This window comes from Spodoptera frugiperda, chromosome 28 (assembly GCF_023101765.2).
Source record: "Spodoptera frugiperda isolate SF20-4 chromosome 28, AGI-APGP_CSIRO_Sfru_2.0, whole genome shotgun sequence".
Classification (NCBI taxonomy): Eukaryota; Metazoa; Arthropoda; class Insecta; order Lepidoptera; family Noctuidae; genus Spodoptera; species Spodoptera frugiperda.
The window spans coordinates 1044502-1068455 of record NC_064239.1 but is presented as its reverse complement, the minus strand read 5'-3'; the positions used below and the strand labels follow the sequence as shown (position 1 = coordinate 1068455).

At 36.3% G+C, this 23954-nt stretch overlaps 1 protein-coding gene across 1 annotated transcript; it reads left to right on the top strand.

Moving 5' to 3' along the window:
• The first annotated feature begins 14975 nt into the window (after window positions 1-14975).
• On the top strand, window positions 14976-15875 carry LOC126912643 (uncharacterized). The gene has a single exon (XM_050705695.1). It carries the CDS (start codon window positions 14976-14978, stop codon window positions 15873-15875), a length of 900 nt encoding a protein of 299 aa, XP_050561652.1.
• The last annotated feature ends 8079 nt before the right edge of the window (window positions 15876-23954 follow it).

Genomic DNA, 23954 nt, shown 5'->3' with positions numbered 1-23954 from the left:
CTTTGAATAGAAGGCAAGCCTTAATTAAATCGTCGATTCATATTCCCCTGTCCCGATACCCAATCAAAGGCAGATGGGAATCGGAAAAAAGTGGAAAACGGTGAAGACTTTTGTAATTAGCCGACTGTGGAAGCGCACAAAAAATATATTTCGCTCGTCCTATGAATATGCAGGGGTGGTGTTTGTCGCGGCCCGCAACCACGGCTGAATTATTAATGTTTACCTAAAGCAAACGACTCTCAGATATAATATGGGTAAGTACGGATTACGTCGGCAGAAAGACGAAACGCCTTCGCTTTATTACAATGAATTGTCGACGTCAAAGCTTAAGGACTAAGTCTGGGCACAATACAATTGTATAAGTTTCACATTATGATAAATTAGCTCAATGGATAAACGACTTCGGAGTTTAATTTGAATGGGAATTAAAGTTTTGAATCATTTGCTTTGTGTCATTCAGTGTTTTGAACTTGTCTCAGATATTTTCGTTGAATAAAAGACAAAGAGAAATGAATTCTCATTATTTGATACTGATAATGAAAAACTAGTAAAGGCTTCATGAATATTCACAATACCAAGACCAAGAAACAAAGCTTGCATTGTGTTTCGTTGTGTGAGTATAGTTACCAGAGGCCCAATTGCCCCCATCCCAATCCATGATTGCCCAACAACCCTTATATTCCTAACTGGGTGCTACGGGTGTCCATGGGCGGCAGCGATTGCATACCATCAGGTGGCCCGTCTGCTCGTTTGCCGGCTTATACAATAACAGAAAATATAAAAACCCTTTACAATATAACTCGAATTACTTAATGGTAAACTATACAAATAGGACAAGAAGTTTAGACAAAAACAATGCTACAATTAGCATCACGCGCTCGGTTAGCGGTGGCTAGTCTAGTTCTGCGTCTTACAAATACCTAACTTTAGGTCAACTTGTTCTAAGTTGGACTTGGCGATGCTCCTCTACTTACTAAGAGTACAGATGTTAATGAAAGCGAGGGAATTGTGACTTTTTGAGTTGATGATGGGATTTATTGTGTGTTGATATGACTCGTAATGATGATTATTTTAATATGATTAAGTTTATAAAATGCTTGTTGAGCAATTACTGTTTAAGTGACGAGTTCGCCCTACAGTTAATATATGTACTAACTAAATAACTGAAAAAAGGAACACAAACTTTTCGAAACAAGAAAAATTAAAAACTGAGATAGTTTAAACATATTTTTCTTTTCGTAAAATATTTGTATTTCTCATTTAAACGAAACTTAAATAGCTCACAAACCGTACACTCAAAAACCAAGCATTTCATGATTCCATCGCTTCAGAGAATAAGACGCGTAAATACAAAATATCAATATCACGCAAGCAAATGGTAAGGCTTGCGGTTTTTGGAACGCAGTACGCTCAGAATTTAATAGTATTAAATTATTTTCAATAGCATACAACAGCCGAGTTATGTCGGTCTGTGGATACAACTTTGAACTGGATCAAGCGATGTTTGTAAATACGCGTCCATTATTAGTTTAGTTTAATTTGTTAGAGTAAAAAGCAGTTTTCATTTCGTCTTTTTTAATTCAGGGATTCGTAGACAGCTTTCTTGGTCAAATGATCGCTAGTGTGACTGCTGCCAAAGAAGCCTCGGTTTTGATTTTCAGATTGAACCTTCAAAGAAAATTTTGATTTTGAGCAGACATGAATGGAAACAAATATCCAGAATCAATAACCAGAAGAGCGATATATTAAATAATGATAAATAATGGCCAACTTAAAGTACCCTTAACCGACGAACATGCATGAAAAGACTGATGGCTGTTGATGAAGCGAAAGAGGTATGTAAGATTCATAGCAATTGGCGTTCCATAGTCTGTCTATCCCCATGGGAGACAGGCGTAAATAGCCTCTTTGGGGATCTTTTACTGAATAAAAGTTGGCGTTCAAAGTTTGATAGAAAGTTAGCTCAGTTGCTTGGAATACCTAGGTTTACCTGGAATTTTTATTTCAATACTTTTATGTGAATGTTTGAGGTATCACTTTGATAGTGATCTATTCGACGGTTCAGGATGATTAGGAGGAATTTCTAATAATGAAAATCACGATTATGTTTTAACTGATTTTGTTTGTTTTTTTATGGAATAAGAGGCAAACAAGCAGACGTATCAACTTATGGTAAACGATCAGAGCCGCCCAAGGACGCCTGCAACACCAGAAAAGACACAGATGCTTGCTTTTAAAAAAATAAATTCGCTCTTTTCTTGAACGTCGATTGAATGTAAGGTCATCGTATTAGTAGCAGACCTAATTTGACTTTCTTTTACATAAATACACTCCGTCCTTGCATTTGTCTTGTAAAAATAAGTGAACTAGTTACAATCCAAAAAATCAAGCATGATTTCGGATATCATATTTATGGTTTTGTCAGAAACACTTAAATCTCCTCAACTTACAACTCTACATAACATTTATTCAAACACCAAAAACCAAACCTCAATGTGTTAAAAGCACATTTAAAAATACACCATCGGGCGAATATTTACCAACGAGCTATCTCTGCCTACCCCATCGGTATACAATACATTGACAGTAGCAGGTCGACCCTCGTCACGACTGATAACGTCGAATCAAACACTGACAGTGGCTCCACCTACCGCGGTGAAGTCACAAATTATTCATTAATACGAATATACGGAGTTCTGGATTTTATTTCTGAAACGAATTTCCATTATGTTAAGTGTATATGTGATTCTGGATGGATGGAATGTATTATTTAGGTTTTTAATTAAGTAGATAACGCGTTTTAAATATTTCCTTCTGTGTCGCCAGTGCGTTAAGACACGTACAATTTTACATACACCTAGACATACAGAACAAATACCATATTTATGAATCACACAAAAATTTTTTTATGGTAGAAGCTGGTAAACGAACAGACGGGTCACCTGATGGTAAGCAATCGCCGCCGCCTATGGACACCTAAAACACCGGGAGGTTAGGAATTTAAGGGTTGTTGGGGCCTCTAGTGACCTCGCTCATACATTGCACAACAAGAATTATAACATGTGGCGTTTTTATAGTCCTTCGATTGCGAAAGGCTAAAGATCGAGCTTAGTATCATACTATTATGTCCAGCAGGGGTTTATCAGAGATCCGGCTCGATGGGAAGAAGTAGAAACGGGTTGGTTTTAAGTCAGTAAGAGCCTGACACTCCCTCAGGCCTCGGCCAAAGCGGGAGATGTCATAGAATGATATTTCTCCCTTAAAAAAGCAGTGTATGATAATAATGATAACACGCTCAACACCAGAAATATATCTTTCTCTATTCTTTCATCTCAAAGTCTTATAAAACTTAATCATATTATTGAAACTACACATAAGAAGAATCCAGTATACATAAAGTATCTCTCAAGCACCTTCAACAAAGCTGTACATAACACGTACTCAATTACGGCACTAATTAGGAGACAGTAGCTCATTATCTTAGCTCAACAATTAGGCTCATTATGTCTGTTCATTGGCTTCACACGACGCTCGTCAGCTACGTCACGGGCTATAAGCTATCGTGGTGATAATGTCTATATGAGGTGGCAGATAGCCTTGTTGGTTGAGCTGGTAATTGCTTATAGGTTCCTCTCCTTGACTAGAAATGTAACTAGTTATAAGCAGTTACATTACCTATGTATTTATTTATTTTTGTACAATGCACATATAGGAGAACATATAAACAGATCAGAGGTAGGTACATACGTACTGCATATTCCAGTATAAATCTCTTCCTGCACAAAGAGTCCTTATTATTTTTTATAATTATTATAATAATTATTTATTATTTTTTATAATAATAAAGACTATTACTTATTTAGCAATTACAAAGAGACCTTATGTAGCCAATGGATGTAATAGTTCTAAATCCTACTACTTTAATTATACCTACAACGTCTTCATGTATATGCAAGGCATCAAGCTTGATTATCAGGGTTCTACTTTAATTGTTCGCTCCTTCCACAATGTTTACTGTCAGAAAATACTTGAAAGATATGAATATACACATCATTCTTATATTTCCAACAGTTTCCCACACAAAAACAAAAAGCTTAAACTACGCGAGCCGTTTAAGCTAAAATTCATTACCCACATACATACCGCGATATAATAACAAAGAAATAAAGTGTTTACTGGCAAACGTACAGCGAATATCATTTTATATAAAAGCTCTTAGTTAAATCCTGAATCGAATTCCATTTGTAGTAACTTGTGTTAGGGTTACATTCGTTAGATTAAGCCTCGCCCGGTTCTCAGCGATAGGAGTCCATAGGGACCGGGAGAGAACGGTTGCGTCTAGTGCTTGGGTGCAAGGTGTAGGCGGCAGCGATTGTCATAGTCCTGATGTCAGCATGAACATGTTTATTCTATCGTGAGTATAGAATATCTTTTTTTCGTGTAAATGATTTTTTTTCGTGCCCGTAGATTAGTAAGCACGTGACCACTTTAACTGATGACAAAACCATCAAAATGTTATTAAATATTCAAAGTTTAAGTCATCAATACAAAGAATATTTACACTGAGATGGTAATATTATGAAAAAGCACTGACACTATTTTTATTTACAACTAGCTTCTGCCAGCGGCTTCACCCGTGGCCCCGTGAAATAGAAGTGTTATATGTGTTATTCCAGACCATAATCTATCCCTGTTCCAAATTTTATCCCGATTCCTTCAGCCATTTTGACGTAATTGAGTAACAAACACACAGCAACACACAAACTCCACAAACATTAGCATTCATAATATTAGTAAGATATTATGATATTAAGATCTGAAAATTAACACAACCTGAATTTTCTATTTACATCCCTGCACCAACAAGCCACCGCACCATCGAACCACAAAAACCGCGACCTCCTATAACTTACAACAACAACCGAGACGAAATTGGACTCAAAATGATTGAATGCAGTTGTAAAAGCGAGTAGTTTGAAATATACGGAACCTTTTGTTTTAGATATATTTATTACAGGCTCGCCGTAATAATGTGTAACTTTCATTTATTGTTCCTGAGCAATTTGTAGGGAATGTGCAATGCGCAATGTGCAATGTGTGCTCAGTATTTTGTTGCAGATTTCGTACAAAGTAAATGTATACGTTTTCTTGCTTGCCTCTTTATACTGAGATGAGTGACTAGTGCTGTTGTGTGAATTTGTAAGCGTTTCGTCTGTCTGTTTTGGTTTATGTGTTATTTATTCTTTTGTAGTTTGTGTACGAGAAACTGAAGAGTTTGTTTGATTTGGGATGGTCATCTTAGGCGTAACTTCTAATATTCTTCTTAAGTTTTGAAAATTATTATGATTACCTACAAGACGTTTAGTAAGTTGCAAATCTGTTTTCCGTAGCCTACTAATTGGTGTTAAAAGTTAACTTTAGTCAGAGTCGTTTAAATTCAATTAAATTCTTTATAAGGCGATCCTTAATTGTTACTCATATTTACAAAAATAATAGGAGCAATTATACTAAAACAAAGATCTAAAAATAATATACTTACCTACACTCAATCAAAAATAAACTCTCGTGACACGTCTAAAAATACATTTTTCTTTTTGGTATTTCATCTCAAAAATATCACGTAGATACCTCGTCTCCTCATTGATTATTTCCATGTTTTAAAATAAACTCTTTGTCCCTTTGTCTCGACTGTCTAAGCTGAAGAAGATTATTCTTGCCGCTTTATTAAAAGCTGCTATTTTTCCGTATTCTTGAGTCTTGAGATTTTGTTGGAAAATGTAAAATGTTTTTAAATACTCCGAGTGTATTATTTTGATGAAGATTTGAGCGGTCTTACTCCTGCTTTCTTTAAAAATGTTAGTAGTTTTTCGCTTTTCGGTTCGTTGGTTGAGTGGACGTAAACATAACTGCTGAGCTAAAAATTTTAGAATTTATGAAGAGTCACGGAAATCATTTATTATTTAGTGAAATCGTATAAGTGTGTAATCCACAAAATGTAGTTTCAGGTCTGAGTGTCATATATGTGTATGTGGAATTGTATGTTAGTAAACGGTCACACGATACAGGAGAAAACCCTGGAGCAAAGTTCAAAAAATAAAAAGTAATTAAGTTCAGAATACTACCTCTACTAGATCATGACTAAAATAATATTAGAATCATTACCGCTGTAATATGTGTGGCGCCATTGGTCCAATTATTATTCTATCACAATAGTCGGACTGTATATCTAATTGGCAAGTGGCGTTAATGAAAAATACGCACGCTTCGGCATTCCACATCGATCCGTCGACGCGTTCGATGTTACGTGACTACATCGCTGTTTGTCACACCGAAGTGTAATTAATGTTTATTTAGATAAAACGAATATGGAAGTACTTATTTATCATGGAAACTACAAAATTCATATGCATAATATGCCTCGTACCTAAACCTGGATCAATAATTTGGTGAACATATTATTATAAAAAATCATGATAAAATCGAACCTAAGACCCTATTACGAAACCGTTCACCTGGCATTATCACAGTGATAATTGCGTACTGTAATAACTATGTATACGTTTCCTAGATTTTATATATCTAGTTCCTGATTAACATGTAACCTTTAATTAATATCTAATCAAATTAAAAATAAAACTTAAAACAAAAATGGAACCGCCTTCAAACATTAAAGTGCTAACTTCAGCTTTTTTAAGTCAGGTAATATACCTAAAACCTTCTCCTAAGTCTGAAAATTACTATGCTGAAAATCGGTTCAGCCAAACACGAAATAATGGTGCACAAACAAACATACGTACATACAGGTCAAACCGAGCACCTCCATTTTTAAAGTCGATTAAAAATAAATCGTATCACCAACATCATCATAAAGTTGTATACAACTTAAAACATTCGTATCTGTGTAACACAAATCCTACTTAAGCTTAACATGCCGTTGGCGTCGTAGAATATTGGAACAATTTATGAGAAGACCTTTGTAATTTAGAAGAGCTCTCAAATTGAAGGTATGAAGCCTGACACCTTGGTCCCTCTACAGAATTTAGATGACTCATTTTCAAACGACCGGGACCTTTAAGTCTCGGCGCTTATAACATGATCACCTTTTGTAACTGTTCTCTAAGTTTATTGAGACTAAGATTTTTATGGGAAAGGGGTTAATTTGTGGTTATACGGCATTTTTTATGGAATAGGCAACAAACGAGTAGATGGATCGCCTGATGGTAAGCGATCAGCGCCGCCCATGGACACTCGCAATACCAAATGAGTCACTGATACGTTGCGTACGACTTGCTGTACTTAACTGTTAGCCACTACATATAGGTAGATAGTGGACAGTCTGACGCGACGTCTTGTGGTGACGCCTCTTCTTTTCCATCGGGTATAATAAGAACTGACTATAAAACCCTTTTATTAAATTCTGATCATCAACATCATCATATCAGCCATAGGACGTCCACTGCTGAACGTAGACCTTCCCAATGATTTCCAAATAGCCCGGTTCGAAGCGATCTGCATCCAGAGACTCCATGCGACATTTTCATTTTTCTTCTATTTACAATTAAACTCCCTTACCCATCTACCAGGTTTGGAGAGATTATAGCAACCAATACAAGTGGAGGAAGACCATCAAGCGACCACACCTCACAAAAATAAAACCACAATTCCACACCACAAACCACAAATAACCTTTGAAGACCTTAGCTATTCACACGAACAAATACGACGTGACCAAAGACCGGGTGTTAACCCGGGCAGCCCGAAACAGTGATAACACCGCAACGCAACAGACGGACAATGCTTTGAATTATCTATACAGATCCGACAGCAACTACCCGGCACAAGGCACTATTTAGCCGTTACATGCTGTATGACGAACGCTTCAGTGCTTTGCTGGACTGTGAGGTGTTTTAGTTGTTTGTTTGGTGTTTTATTAGACTGTGGTGTTAAGATATACATACCTAGATATACACATATAGGTAAATTTTATGTAAATATACTTTTCTTGAAAAAACGGAACTTCTATTTTCTTTACCGCCTTCATTTTGTTTAAGCTAGATCTCTAAAACGTTCTTTTGAGTCTGAGAACTACTGTGCTGAAGACTGCATTAAAATCAGTTTAGTCAAACGTGAGACAATTACGCACAAACATACATACATACAGGCCTATGTGACCTTCCTTTTCCTTTCTCCTCATACACTTTTAAGTCGGTTAAAAGTCTTTACGACTTTAAAGATCTGTTTCATTTAAGTATCCAATTTTAAATGGCAGATAGTTCATCCAAATGTCATTAAATGTTTAAATGGATCCAATAGATAGTGGCTAGCAAGAGATTCTGAAACATCCTCCATGAATTGTAAATATAAAACAAGTCAATACGAAAAACAATATTAAAGTAAACGGAAAAATCCGTCAATCGGCCGTTACACAAGAAATCCTGTTCAAAAAAACACAGCAAATATCAACACAGCGTAAAAATAAAAATATTATGTAACTCATATAGCTGACTATAGCAAAAAATAAAATAAAAATGTGAGCAAGCATGTCACATTACGTTTGGACACAGAATAAATAAATGTATACGACACAAGTTCGGACGCTGATTGAAACTTGATCTACGGCTCGCGTAATATTTTGCGCTGTGATTTTCATCGCCAAAATAAATAATTGATATTAAAGCCGGGATATTGAAACAAATTGGATCGTAAAAAATAGATATCCGAGTAAAGTTATGAAAAAGCTTATTTTGTAGCGACGAAATGTAAATATATACTGGATGAAAATGTGTAAAAATCTGGTGGCAAGTTATTTAATGTATATATGTACATACTGTCATATAATGTATCTTTTTTACGTTTGATGGGTCAACGTTTGGCCGCTATCTCGCCTGATGGTAAGTGATGATGCGGCCTACGATGGAGGCAACATGATCGGTCTACCTGGCAACAGGATCGTTTATACAAATAAACGTCGAGGCTCTTTTCCAGGAACGATGTTTCTATATTTATTTTCGTCTTACTAAGAATTACAGAACACTGAATTCCAAATAAACCGTATCCCATAATCACGTTAGCAACAAACTAGAGATAAGTAAAATAAAAAAGCAACGTCATGCCTTTAATCCCCGAAGGGGTAGGCAGAGATGCAAATAAAACATGTGTAATTAAGTAATTCTTTTTCATCCTTGCCCCATACTAGGAATATTTCCTGTGTTGTGGGTATGTTTACAAGCATACAAGTTCACATACGCACCTGACACCCAGACCCGAAACAACGATTTGTGAATCACAAAGAGGCAGTTGCTAAACCACGTCAATCGTGCAGTCATTATTAATATCATATGAGTAACCCTTAACTCCATAGTAGACAAAAAAAAACAGTATTAAGCTATTGTATTTAAAAACAAACTTGCCTCTTTCCAAATTCACCAACCACAAACATTAATAAACCCGCATTGTGAACAAACAAAGTCTGGAAAATTATAATATATTAGTTTAAATAAATACTCCTTTCCTTTCGGTTGCAAATCACAAGCAGTCATTTAGCTTGAATTATTCATAACGCCTCACCAAGACTTACTTTTCAAAGTCTTTTATTATTCAATATTCTCAATATTTAGATGGAAGTGCGGGAGAAGGCTCCTTTCAGAAATTAAATTAAAATAATTAAGTTAATGAAAGAGTTGCAATTAATAATACTTTGAGTATTCGGCAGTTTTGATAGCGCTGTAGCGTGAATAAATGATAGATTTAAAAAATAGTGTGGATAAATAATAATTGAAGGCTGCGTGACGTCGTTACGTTTACGCATACTGCTCTTGAAGAAGAGTCCCTCTGTTACTCGAAACTAGTAACTTCTCTTAATATATCTACGTAAATAAACCGTTATTTTTAGTATATCTAGCATATCTCACGATATTTAGTATGAAAATAATTGTATTTTTTCATCTCAAAATTCTACATCGTAAGAGAACATTTAGCAAGATCGTAAGAGAACATTTAGTAAAATTTACTTTATAGCAAATCTAGTATTCCCTACGTAACAGTAACTTACCTTATATAAACCATAAAAAGCTCCATGATCTGCTTCAAACGTCATACACACAGAACACATAAATAAAAAAAACTGTAAAAATATTCTCACCCCATTTTTCACCGATACCCTATGAAGATATACAGCCCATCTCTAGATGAACACCCTCCATAAAAAGCGACACTTTGGCAATTTTTTCACATGTGGCCACATTCTGCCCATTCTCTAGTAGGACCGTGGCTTGGTATCATAAAAAAGAACCATAGCAGCCTCTCAGCAAAATTGAAACTATAAACAACAGGTGAAGCGAAAAATCAATCCTGTTAATAGCCATTTCGTAGATTGCAAGGACATAGGTAGATTCTCGAACATTTTGTTCCGGGATCCATTTGTCCAATAGAATCCAGATTTCCAATGGGATCCCAATTTCTTTGGAAACTTCTATACGTGACATATCTGGTCGCTTATTCTCGAAATGGAACCACTAGCATTCTTTTTTATTTTAAAAAACCCTGTGAAACTTAAAAAAAAAAAACTTTTGGATTCGCAAAAAATCCGTTAATTTTTCGTTTTAAAAGAAAAATACCTAACCAGTAAACCAGTTGACGCATCGTGTCGTGGAATACTGCTCATGAACATGAGCCTCTAGCATGGTTTGAAACTAGTCGAGTTCTTCAAACAATTACATGAGTTAATTGTACTAAGATTACTTATGTATAATTACTAATAGGTTTTCATTTTCTATCCATAGTTTCCCCATATCTCTAGTTTATAACAATGGTATCACTAGTTGATGGAAAAGCAATTAACAATCAATTTTCCAGTACATTAAACCTGCAAGCAATATGATTGACACTTTTAATTTCGTTATTGACACACAATCAGTGCCACCGTGATCGACAAACAATGGTATTAATATCAAATATATTAACTGGCCGTATTAACTGACTCGTCATCGACAAATATTAATTATCATTATTGTAGAAACACACACTTCTGTAAAAAGGAGTGCATTATATATATTCGTAAATACACTTCTTACAATATTTAGGCCATTACAAACGAACTGTGTGAACTGTCACGTCAACAGAATGTGACTATCTTGTACAACTGGCATAAGTATGAGCGAGAGATCCGATAAAAATTACTTATGACAGTTCACACATTTATAATGTCACAACTAAAGCCAGTCTATCAGTCGCAATATTATAAAGGACATTTTCTCAGACCAATTACTAAACACAAGATCATTCAAAACTATATTTTCCAAATAAAACACCATAAAATTAAGTCTAAAACATGACACTCATCAGACCAACTAGAACTTAGTTTCTTTAATATCCAAAATCAAAACATAATTCCAAACACCCCCATAACATTCCATTTCAAAACATTTAAAAACTAATACGCAATATCGTGCAGTCTAACGAAGCACCCATCCAATCACAGTTCCCTAATTACCGATCTCCATACGGTTATTCAAACAAGTAGGAACGTGCAATCTGGAACATCAAAGTCAGCTAATAAAGGCTGCAGATAGGGCACCGTGCAAAATTGAATACGTCCCAGGACAATCTCCGCGATAGATGCTGGTGTGTGGTCCAAGTTGGGAATGGGAAGCGATTTTGATTATTTTGAGTATTTTACGAAAGATATTTTTACCAGTTATATTCATGCTTATGCGTATAGTGAAATTAGCTAAATTATAGCATACTATTTAAGGGAACTACGCGATTGGTTTCAATCCACATCGTGGCCCTTAATTATTGTAGATTCACGTCCAACAAAATTATAGAAATTATTAAGGTCAAGAACAATTTTTATTTTATTTATGTTTATAACTTTTGTTGTGTAATATTGGATTTTCTTGTGGTATATATTTCTATATCTTACAAGGACCATAATAAATAATTGTATTAGTCCATTATTGTTGACAAAACGAAACGAGACACTAATACCCGTGCGATGTCTAAAACTGATTTTGCAAAACATATATTGAAACACATAGCTACGCAAAGCGTAACTTTAAAATTACAATACGTAAAAATACAACTCTTACAACTTGCACCAAATCAGTGAATGTAAACTGTAATAGTGAGCCACGGATCGGTCCGATAATATGTATTTCTAACGGCTAAAATGTATTTGCTTTTTACCAACGGCAACGGTAGCCCAGAATAATATTGGAAGACTTACAATAATAACGTTTTCGAGTTCAAATGGAAATTAGTTTTGTTTTTTTTTATTTTGCTAATGGGTTTAGAAGTAGGGAGGAGTGACCTTCAATTGTTTTATTATATTTTTGTTAATAATTTGTTCTTGTTGTGAGATAGAAATGTTTCCACAGTAACAGTTGGCCATGAATCGGTAATGCTAGATTGAGTAACCAGTTGCAGTATGACATAAGCCCAACGCTGTGAACTACCTAGTAAGTTTACCGGGGTTCCGGCTCGAAAGCAGAAGTAGGAACGGGGTGGTTTTTAGTCAGTGAGGGGCTGATACTCGCTCTCTACTCGCCCAAGAGAGGAGAAGTTACTGGATGATATTCCCCCCTCAAAACTAATGCAAATTGCAATGCAAAAAAATTAATAAAGAACTACCATGACATGAAGACAACCGAACGCCTCAAGGGACCTCAAGTTTACTCAAATTCTGTGTGACATACATTGTACTGTATTGAAGTAACACATTGCAGTGTACTTTTATATATGCTCACAAAATACTCCATCACTAAGCAACCTAATAAACCCTAAAATCTATTTCTAATTCAAATCTCCATACATTCTCACCTACACGACACACACTTGACGTGAAGCATCATTGTACTCAAGCACACTAAGAGAATGCGCTCAGAGGCGTAAACATTTTTACTTCACCACTCTACGAAGACCTCCCCCACCTTCCGCCGTGAACCAAATCAAGGTGTCACGGGAGAAAATAGGAGAAGGTTTAGGGATCAACATATGTGGTTACCGTTAATAGTATTGGCGTTCAGGCGCCAAGGTTCTTTATTGTGGAGACGAGCGTGCGTGTGGCGCCGATGACGCGAGAGTGACGTCAGCGACATGTAGTACCCGTTAATTGTTTAAGCCTCCAACGTTTATGCAAATCTGATGGAATGGAGCCTTCAAAGAAATTGAGTGCTTCAGCGGATAATGTGCGAACTATTGTGATAAATTCCTGCGTTCCTCCCCTGTGTAGTTAATTCTATAATATTATTGTTACGTGCAAACTGTTGCTGGTTCTTTCGTGACTTTTATTTCCAGTCTTTCATTTCGTAGTCTTGCTTTAGTATTTAGACTACTGTTCGAGTAGTTGCAATCGCCAGCCGACTTTCAGTTTTAATTCCTGTATTGGGTACAATTTTTGGGAAGATTAAGTATTAAGTTGTGTGTTACATTAATAATTTAGTTTCAAACTAAAACTAGAGTAAGATTCTCATGGTTAGTAGTTTTCCATTCACAGGTATCGTCACGCCTTTTATCCCTGAAAGAGTAGGCAGAGGTGCCACACATTACGGCCACTGTATAAAGTACACCCACTTTTCACTATTTGTGTTATAAGTCCCATGTAATAAGGGGTGAGCCTATTGCCGTATACTGGGTATCAAACCCTAGGATCGAACCCGAGGTTCCTTACCCAGCAGTCGCACTTGCGACTGACTGACTTTATTAAACAAAATTATCGATGCAAAACGAAGATACCAGATAAAAAACGCCCGTCACATAGTTCTAGGAACGACGTACCTAATTAAAGTTGTGAAGTTCAAGAACGAGGTCGCGTCCATTAAACTTTTGAAGAAAAATCAAAACTTTTTTCTGAACACCTGCGATATTATAATCAGGACGGAAAGTGACTTAATTAAAAATTATTATCTTAACAGCTACTTTAACTTTTTTTGAATATAACTTTTTATAATAAGTTAGAGTTAGGGCGTGTCCACATCTCCACGTCACGACGTCGTCAACGTGGAACGGTGCGGTAACGCGGCACGTTACGTTGCCGCGTCGTTCTAGTGCACGGTACGGCAACGTCGCCGTGAGACGGCGCGTCACGTCGTCGTAAGCCGATGTAGCTCGATACTCTTCTGATCCGGAGCTACGGACTACCTAGCGGGTTTACCGCGGCTCCGGCTCGAAAAGCAGGAGAAGGAACGGTGTGGTTTTTAGTCAGTAAGAGTCTGACACTCCCTCTCGCCTCGCCCAAACCGGGAGAAGTGATTAGATGACTTTCCGCCTTCAAAAAAAAAAGCTCGATACTCTCGCTCAGTAAAGTTAATGCTTCAATGTCTTTTTAACTATAGCAGAAGAAGAATATTGTATTGTGTGAACAATGTGCGGTCCATATCTTGAGAAGACATGATAGTGAAGAATGTACCAGAATTTTACAAGACACAGCGACCTGTAACATTTCTGCGTCGTAACGTTCATTTTTACGTGACGTCAACGTAAATTCACGTCACGTCAACGTACCGTTCCACGTTGATGACGTTGTGACGTGGAGCTGTGGACATGCCCTTAGGCCCTGTCTTTAATTTTCAAGACCAAGGTTGAAGTTATCGGTGTAATCTCGGCGCCTTTTAAGAAAGGGTTGTGGGATAACTGTTATCTATTTGGAAATGGATGGATCTTTTTTTGGTCTCCTGACCGTCGTACAGAGCAGACGTGTACTCGATTAACACAGAATTCTTGTAATTAGTGCTCCGTAATTATTATATCTCTCTCAGTGAAAACAAGAACTATTTTTGTGTGAACATTTGTATGTGACTTGTGACCTTACTAACTAGTGCGAGTGCGGGACAAGTACAGACGCTATATTTCGACTCGCTCACACAGTGACTCTGCGTTCGCGCTCCTACAACACCGAGCAACTATTGTGCGTCTACCCGCATAACACAAAATATCTGCACAGAGTAGCCTGCGAGTCAGAGGTTGCAATTATAAAGATGACTACAATAAATAGCACTTTCAATCATGACTCTGAAGAGGTTCCTAGACCTGGAGAAATGAGCGTGGACGGATCGCTCATCGACAAGGAATCGCCGCCACCCTACATCACGTTCCGGAAAGGAATGTCACAAGGTTGTGAGACTGAATTCCGTCAAGAGTTTAAGTTATTTCGAGAGTGTATACTATCCACCCTGGAGACCTGGTTTAGGAAACAAGATGACAAGTTTTCGGCATTGCTTGGGGAATTCGAGTGTGTGAAGAAATCTATTCAATACATTAGCGATAAATATGATGCCCTCGAAGAAAGTACAAAGGCAATTAACAAACGTGTTCAGATTATAGAACAAAACATCCAATCAAATGAACCACGGATTGCCGACCTGGAAGCGAAACTGGAATCCATGGAACAAAGAGCTCGTAACTGCAATCTTGAAATAAGTAACTTACCTGAAAAACGCGGAGAAAATTTAATGACTATCATTGAAAACATCGCTACCGTTCTAAAACAACCTATATCTCCCCGTGATGTGATCACCATCCACCGTGTACCCCAGTCCAACCCAAATAACTCACGGCCGAAGAACGTTATAGTAAAACTTTCCAGTCAAATTATTCGGGATAACTTCATCTCAGCTGCACGCCTCAACAAAGGAATTACATCTGAGCAAATAAAAATACAAGGTCCCTCACAGAAAATATATTTGAATGAACACTTAACACTGCTGAATAAAAAGTTATTTCGTCAAGTCAGAGACATCGCCAAGGAAATTGGTTACAAGTTTGTCTGGATCAAACACGGAGTTATACTTGCCAGGGCCGATGTCAACGCCGCTGCCATCGCCATTCGCTCGGAAAAGGATATTTCGAAACTTACTCGTCAAGTACCGGGAAATTAAATACTTGGCACTGTTTATTATTTCTTACTTTGCCACAAATATCATATGTAGTGTAAAACTTGCTATAATTGGTGTTATTTGTAAAATGATAAGCGTGCGACCTCTGGATCATGCATTACTCTGTGGGTTGACGGAGCTTGCGAATGCTTATATTTTCGTTTTTACTTCCACCGTCATGTGTACTTTTGTTATAAGATATTTTAATGACTATTTATTCGCTTTAAAGTTGAAATTAATCGTTGTACATTCATATAAATGTGATGTTGAGGTGATTGGCAACACGAATTACATGTTGTGTAGTGCTTTTGATTATAGTATAGTATCAGAAATCGGTATGTACCTCAATTGTGGTCGCTGCGGATTAGGTAAATTATTATGTCAGACGGTGAGTCACTTGTTTTCTCTTCTACCAGTAACATTTATTTACATTTTTATTCAGAATAATGACCAGTAAAATCTCGATATATTATCAAAACTGCCGAGGGTTAAGAACCAAACTAAATACTTTGTACAATAATATTCTGGCGGACTCCCACGATATCATTATTTTATCGGAGACCTGGTTAGTACCCGATATTGACGATGCCGAATTCATTGACTCAAGATATATTGTTTATCGTTGTGATAGAAACCGTGTGTTGAGCGGTAAGTCTGACGGTGGGGGCGTTTTGATAGCCGTTCGCCGCGGTCTAAACGCAACGCGTTGCGAACTAATGACGACGCTTTGTCAGGACGATTGTTATCACACGATGCCTCATAATATAGACTACGTTCTTTTAAAATTTTATTCTAAGACTGTGAATATGTACCATACTGTATGCGGCATATACATTCCACCAAACCAAACGCTAAGTACCTACCAATCGTTATTTTATTTGCTTGAAAAGGAAATGTCTAGCATTACTATAAGTAATATTTATATTTTTGGAGATTTTAACCTACCACACATCGAATGGGTTGCGTATAACTCACCTGCTCTTATGCCCTGCATACACAATAACAATAGCCCATTGGAAATCCTACTTCTTAATTTTTTATCGACATTAAATTGTAAACAATATAATAATACAAAAAATCTGTTAAACCGCACGTTAGATTTATTAATTTCTAATGATGTTTGTGCATGTGAGCCCGCACCAACTCCCATAATACCTGTGGACGTATTTCATCCGCCTTTTATGACAATTATCTCCTTTGAATTAAATCAGGCACCTATGGCTCGATGCTCGGCGCCGAGGTATCGTTTTATTGAGGCTAACTACACTGCTATTAATAATGAGATAAACGAAATTGACTGGCTGTCAGTTTTAGATAATTCATCTTTAGACTCTGCTACTCATTGTTTTTATGAAACTATTTACAAAATTATTAAATCTCATGTACCAATGCGGCCGGTTAAATGTAACGAATATCCGATTTGGTTCTCTCGTCCCTTGATACACATTTTTAAAAACAAAGAAAAGGCCTGGTGTAAGTGGAAAAAATATAAAAATTGTATGGATTACGAGCAATTTTCTTTATATCGCAGGAGATTTAAGCTGCTTTCTGCTGATTGTTTTAATAGGTATCTGCACGCTGTTGAAAGCAATATACAGAAAGATGTAAAACAATTTTGGTCATTTATTAAAAGCCATAAAAGGAACACAGGTATACCAAACACTATGTCTTATAACAATGAGGAGTGCAGCGGGCCGGTGGACGTTTGCAAATTATTTTCAAAGTTTTTTAGCTCTGTTTATGAACCTACATCCAATAATAGTAGTGATTCAATTACACCGTCAGACAGCCAAGTACTTATAACGGATCTGACATTCTCTAGGGATACGATAGTTAAATCTCTCAAATCGCTAGATGTAACCAAAAGCTGCGGGCCCGACGGTATTCCTCCTTTCTTTTTGAAATACTCTGCTGAGTCAATAGGTGTGCCGTTACTTAATTTATTTAACCGAAGCCTTAAAGAGGGCATTGTTCCTCAGGCATGGAAAGTTGCTCATATAACGCCGGTATTTAAAAGTGGCACCAAAAACGACGTTACTAACTATCGTCCAATATCGTTGCTGCCCACCTTGTCAAAAGTTTTGGAGCGGCTAGTCCATAACGCAATCTATCCTATCTTACATAATATTATCATACCAGAACAGCATGGTTTTGTTCTTGGACGGTCCACTGTAAGCAACTTAGTCTTGTACTCAAATATTTTATTCGAAAATATGGACAATCAATTGCAGGTTGATTCAATTTATACAGACTTCTGCAAGGCTTTTGACAAGGTGGACCACACTATGCTTTTGCAAAAAATCGAATTTAACGGTATTCGTGGGAGTCTGCTTCGCTGGTTTGCATCGTACGTTAGAAATAGAAGTCAGAGGGTTGTAGTACAGGGGTTTTCCTCTGACGTGGTCAGCGTGACATCTGGTGTGCCGCAGGGCTCTATTTTGGGACCACTGCTTTTCGTATTATTCGTAAATGACATAAATACATGCTTTAAAAATTGCAATTTTCTGTTGTATGCCGACGACCTTAAAGTTTTTCGTAAAATAAGTTCTACTGATGACTGTGTAAAATTGCAGGAGGACCTGGATCGATTCTCGGCATACTGTGTAGCAAATAAATTGCAACTAAGTCTCCCCAAATGTAAATCTATCTCTTTCACAAAAAAAATTAATGTCGTTCATTTTACATATTCACTTTGTCAGACCCCTTTAGAAAGGGTTTCCTTAATTAAAGACTTGGGTGTACTCTTTGACTCAAAATTGCACTTTGATGCTCATGTTGATCACATCACAACTAAAGGTCTATCAACTTTACGGTTTTATAAAGCGGACCTGCAACTTGTTCAAAAAGCCCTCGACATTTTTGCTACTATACAAGTCACTAATTAGATCTCAACTTGAATATGCCACATGTGTCTGGAATCCACTCTATGATAAATACAGTGACCAACTGGAATCAGTACAACGTAAATGTCTTCGTTATGTTAACTATATAATCTTTAGAAAACGGTCTTCGTATCATACCCTTCTGGAAAAGTTCTCATTGTCAACTCTTAAATTAAGGAGATTGTATCTTGACCAATCATTCTTATATAAAATATGTCGAAATCAAATAGATTGCACTAACCTTATAAATCAAATTTATATTCGTATACCGAGTCATTCCCAACGTATTCGTAATACTTATGCTCACAGCCTATTTGCTCTCAAGCCATGCAGGACTAATGCGGGCAAGCGAGCTCCTTTACGGCGTATTATGAAAAGCTATAACGACAATTTCTCTGATATCGACTTATTTGTCTTGTCACTTGCAAAATTTAAGAGATGTATCCAAGAAAAAAGCATTCAAAGTTCCTCTCAACAATGTGAATAATGTCAATGTGTCATTAAACTTTGGCTTACCTATGTTTAATTTAACTTACCACTAAGTACAGTAATTTTAAATAATACCTAAATATTCACCATAATAAGCCCACATTTTGATTTTAATGTAGATTTGTAGCCAACATTTTTCGCTATTCTATCTAAGTAAAATTTATCTAAATACTTAACTTTTAACCCAAAAATAATGAATGTTCACTAAAATTAAAACAGAATTGTAATATTAAGTAATAATAATAACCAATTTGTACTCTGGTGTTCGGGGGGTTGACGTTCGACGGGTTGTGGTTTGAGCGAAATTTTACTAAAAAGATATTGCTGCTGGTCATAGCTTGGCGGACGTTGACTTTTCGGGCAGCCAAGCTTCAGACTTAGTCTGCCTGTACTTTTTTTATTATATTTTGTACTGCATTATTTTGTGGATAACGGTGCTGGTTGTGTTATTACCTAAATAATATGTAAAGTGTTTTATATTTAAGCTGTATAACGCAATTGTTTGTTGTCCTAAATAAATAAAAATAAATAAAATAAATAAAATCTTTGCAATTACGTTATCATACCTTTTTTGGTTTTTTGGAATTATAGCTATAATAGATTACGTTTTATTAATGGCCTGTAACGTGGTGCTGAAGAATACTTACATAGGTCAGTGGTAAGAGCACTGATAAAAATAAAGAAACGATAGCTTAGTGACTAATTACAAGAGCTCCGATAAGGTAAGTCAGAAACACATATGGTTTCAATTGCCTTTCGTGTGACTTATGTTAAATACTTTTTGATTTTTATCATTATGTAGACGTTAATGTTAAAAAAATTATTATGTACTATTGACCTATAAAAGTCGTATATACAACGTGTAACAAAAAGGGGGTATACATATCAAGTGCACGGTTTCTAGATAATATAACAAACGATACAGGAAGGGTTTTTTAAAGTCATGTTTTCATGGTACCAAGTTATGAATTTTTCAAATCGCGCCGCCGCGCGAATCAAAATTAGGTAGACAGGTACTAGGCGATCAGATTGACAGAAGAAATGTTTCGTAATACTAGCGGGTGACCCCTGTAGTTTTGTGACACGTTTGTATGATTTGAAGTCAAGAACCATGCGATACCAAGTATTTGGTACTAATTTTTTTTAAACGAATTTTAAGCTGAAACTTTGTCTAGAGATTCTATTCAACCTGTATACATCAGGGCTTCTTGATGTATATGGGTATTTTGTTACACGTTGTATATGCGTCAAAACTATTATCATGTTACTTCATTTTTACCGAACTGTGACAAAACCCAAAAGTACCCTTAGTATGAGTTTGCTTTACGTTTAAGGTACGGTAATCGAAGTGATTAGTTGATTTATTTGAGCCGGCTAATCAGATCGCCCAACGCGTTATCGAAAAAGCAAACTCATACTAAGGCTACTGAGTTACCTCTTTTCAGTTACCTGTAATTTTTTTAACTCTTAGCTACATTCTTAGCACTTTAAAACAAAATAAAAACTTGCCACTACTTCACCAGCTTTCTTCCCATACATAGATTACCACACAATACCTTTTCTACAACAATACAACCTTTTGGCAGGGACACGTAAGAATCCTGCCAAAACCTGCATACGGTTAGAATGTATGACACGCGCTTAGAACAAGTTTAGCTAAGTTTCATACAAGTTCATACATGTTCCACGAACGCTGTTACGAGACGTATTCGATGTACGTGGCACTTATTGGTGGTATTGGTTGGTGCTAAGACAGATGTAGGACTGAAGATATGCTTTTATTACCTAGAAGATAGACTTGCATCTGAGCATGATTTTGCATTGTGTATTGTACGTTTATGTCTAAATCATCATTGCCATAATCACCATAATTGTGATTATCTTGTTCCATTCACTATTTAATCCTTACCCATCCTGACTACAGCTCCTATGAAAAGAAAGGTTGTACATATTTTTAGTCAGTAGTATTATGTTTTCTAAGTAAGCAATCTCCGCCGGCCATGGACACCCGAAACACGTGCATTACTAGTGCATTGCCGGCCTTTTGGGGTTAGAAATTTTAGGGTAATTGGGAAATCGGGATTGGGAAGATCGGGGAGGAAGGTAATTGGTAACCTCACTCACACAACGCAAGCGTTGTTTCACGTCTGTTTTCTGTGAGGCTGTGGTATCACTCCGGTCAAGCCGAAGCATGACTCGCCCATACTTACACATGTAATAAATATGTGGTGAGCCCGATATAACTTAAACTCTGTATTAATACTAATAAGTTTAAAAATCCAAAAGCAAAATAATATCTTACAAACCGATAAAAATGAAACGGATAATAAAACGGTACCTTTTTAAAAAAAGTTCCTCATCAAACAAAACCCAATATAAAAGTTCGATTACCTAAAAAAAAAAGAATTGAACTGAAACACAAAAACCTTGATATTTGGCAATCACATCAAGACTTAGACATGTCTTGGTCTGAAACAATTTTAGGTCAACGCCGACCTCGATTTAACTGTCTAGGTAGAAAACCTTTTATTTTGTTACCCACCGGAGTTTAGGCAATATAGCTTTTTGATTTAGATCATTCTGATTTGGTCGAAGACTTTTATATATTGTCTTCATTTCAGATTTTATTGGGGAAAGTAATCATTTCTCAGATTGGAGTCGAAATTGATTGCTGTATGACTGTATTATCATTATTATTTTGATCTAAAAGGAGATGTAAGTTATGATTGTATTTCGTTTTGTTTGGAGTGAGTTTATGACTATATTTTATGTTATCAATTTAATCTTAGGTTATTTCTCAGTATTGTACTGAACCTTGGAACTGAGCAATTTTTTATAAGAAAGGCGACGACGGCCAGACCGTAAGTGATTTGAACTACCCACGGATACCAGCAACCCAGTAGGAGTTACGCGCTGGACGCAGGGGTACGGCGTCCAAAATAGTTGACAATAGATATAGAACTATATAATTTTTTTCCTAACACAGATGTATAATGTCACACAAAATTGCGTAAAAATTACTCCAAACTTTCACATTTATAATAATAGTGTAATCTCCATCTAGCTTGAAGCTCATACCGAAACAAAGTGACTCTATTGCCCGTGACCTTTACTCCAACTATAATTACACCTTTAAAGACAACGCGGTCAAGGCTGAGCTTTTATGTAAGATGGCCATTCTGAAACTATTAACAGTTCAACTTTGCAACTACTCTTAATACATAACAATGAAAATTTCAATTTGGCTCTATCTTTTCTTTTGGTTAAATTGAACATGCGTTACAAGAGATCTAATTAATAAAACATTTTAAGGCCTCATTTTGGTAAAACTTTTCTTACGGTGCATTCCAATAACCTACCTATCGGTAGATTTGCCTACCAGAGGTAGAATTTTGACATAAGCTCCATACAAAATGTGTCAAAATTCTACCTCTGTAAGAATGCGCCGTTAACCTATTACAATTTAAAAACTCCCGTCCAAGGCAGACCAAACGTCCTATCAAATAAATAAAACTTGGCTAAAACACTCGCACACACACTCTATAAAAATAAATCACTAACTCCAACATACTTAAAAAAGAACATAATTTTCGTACAACTTAGTAAAAAAGGACACGAAATAAAATTTTTCGAAAAATTGTAACTTAAAATCGGTGCCAGAAAACTAAGTTTTTGAACACTTTTATATGGCTATGTGGCGTACAGTGGGCTAATACGTTCAGGTTGTCTTCCGTGCCAGCAAGTTTTGATATAAATCGTTGGGTAGAGTGTGGCCTAGAAGATAGCAGGGAAAATTTGGCAGACGGCCCCACAGCCACCCGCAACAGACAGTGTCGCCTTGTTGCCTTGTCGCGAACTGTTTAGCAGTAACAACCGTGTAAGTGAGCGAAATTGAATTTTTGTTTTTATGCTAATTCTGGCAAGCGGTTTAGTGTTGAATGGTCGAGTGTGGAGCGGGGGTTTTGTTTTATTTTCTTTTTATAGTGTGTAGTATGGCAATGTGCCGCCTGACTGTAGGATGCGTTAGTTTTTGGTCGCAACCATTTAAAAGGTTTGCTGTGAAATCAATGTTTGGTGGTATTTATTTTCAACTCTATGCATACAAATAATACGTTATACGTATTAATAAAAATATGATTGACTGTACGGTTGATGCGATGGCTGCCGTGCAGCAGATAGCAAGTTTGATTTTCGCACGGAGCAACTCTTTGTGTGATTCACAAATTGTGGCTGTATGCTTATAAACGCACCCACGATGCAGGAGAAAGACTAGTGTGGGGCAACATCCGCAAATTATTATTTAAAAAAATACTCTGCCCAGCTTAGGGATTAAAACGAATTCCTTCGATTCAGCGTCACCAAAACTATTGACCACTTACCGAAAGAGATATGCAATCAACTTTAATGTTATAAAAATAAATTAATACATTTGATAAATTAATTTTCATGAGTGCTTTAAATAATATCATAATTTGATACACAAACAATGAATCACATTACAAATTAATTAGTGGACGAATGAACATTTTCAATAATATTATTTATTTGAATAGTGCATCGAATTGATAAATTAGCATAGGTTACCTGTTGAACGTAAAGTAATTAATTTTATTCACAACTAATGTTACGTTTATATGACTAAATTGCGATTAATTGTACAGATTAAGCTTTTGTTTTTGTTTGACCAATTTTAGTAATGGTTTGTGAAATG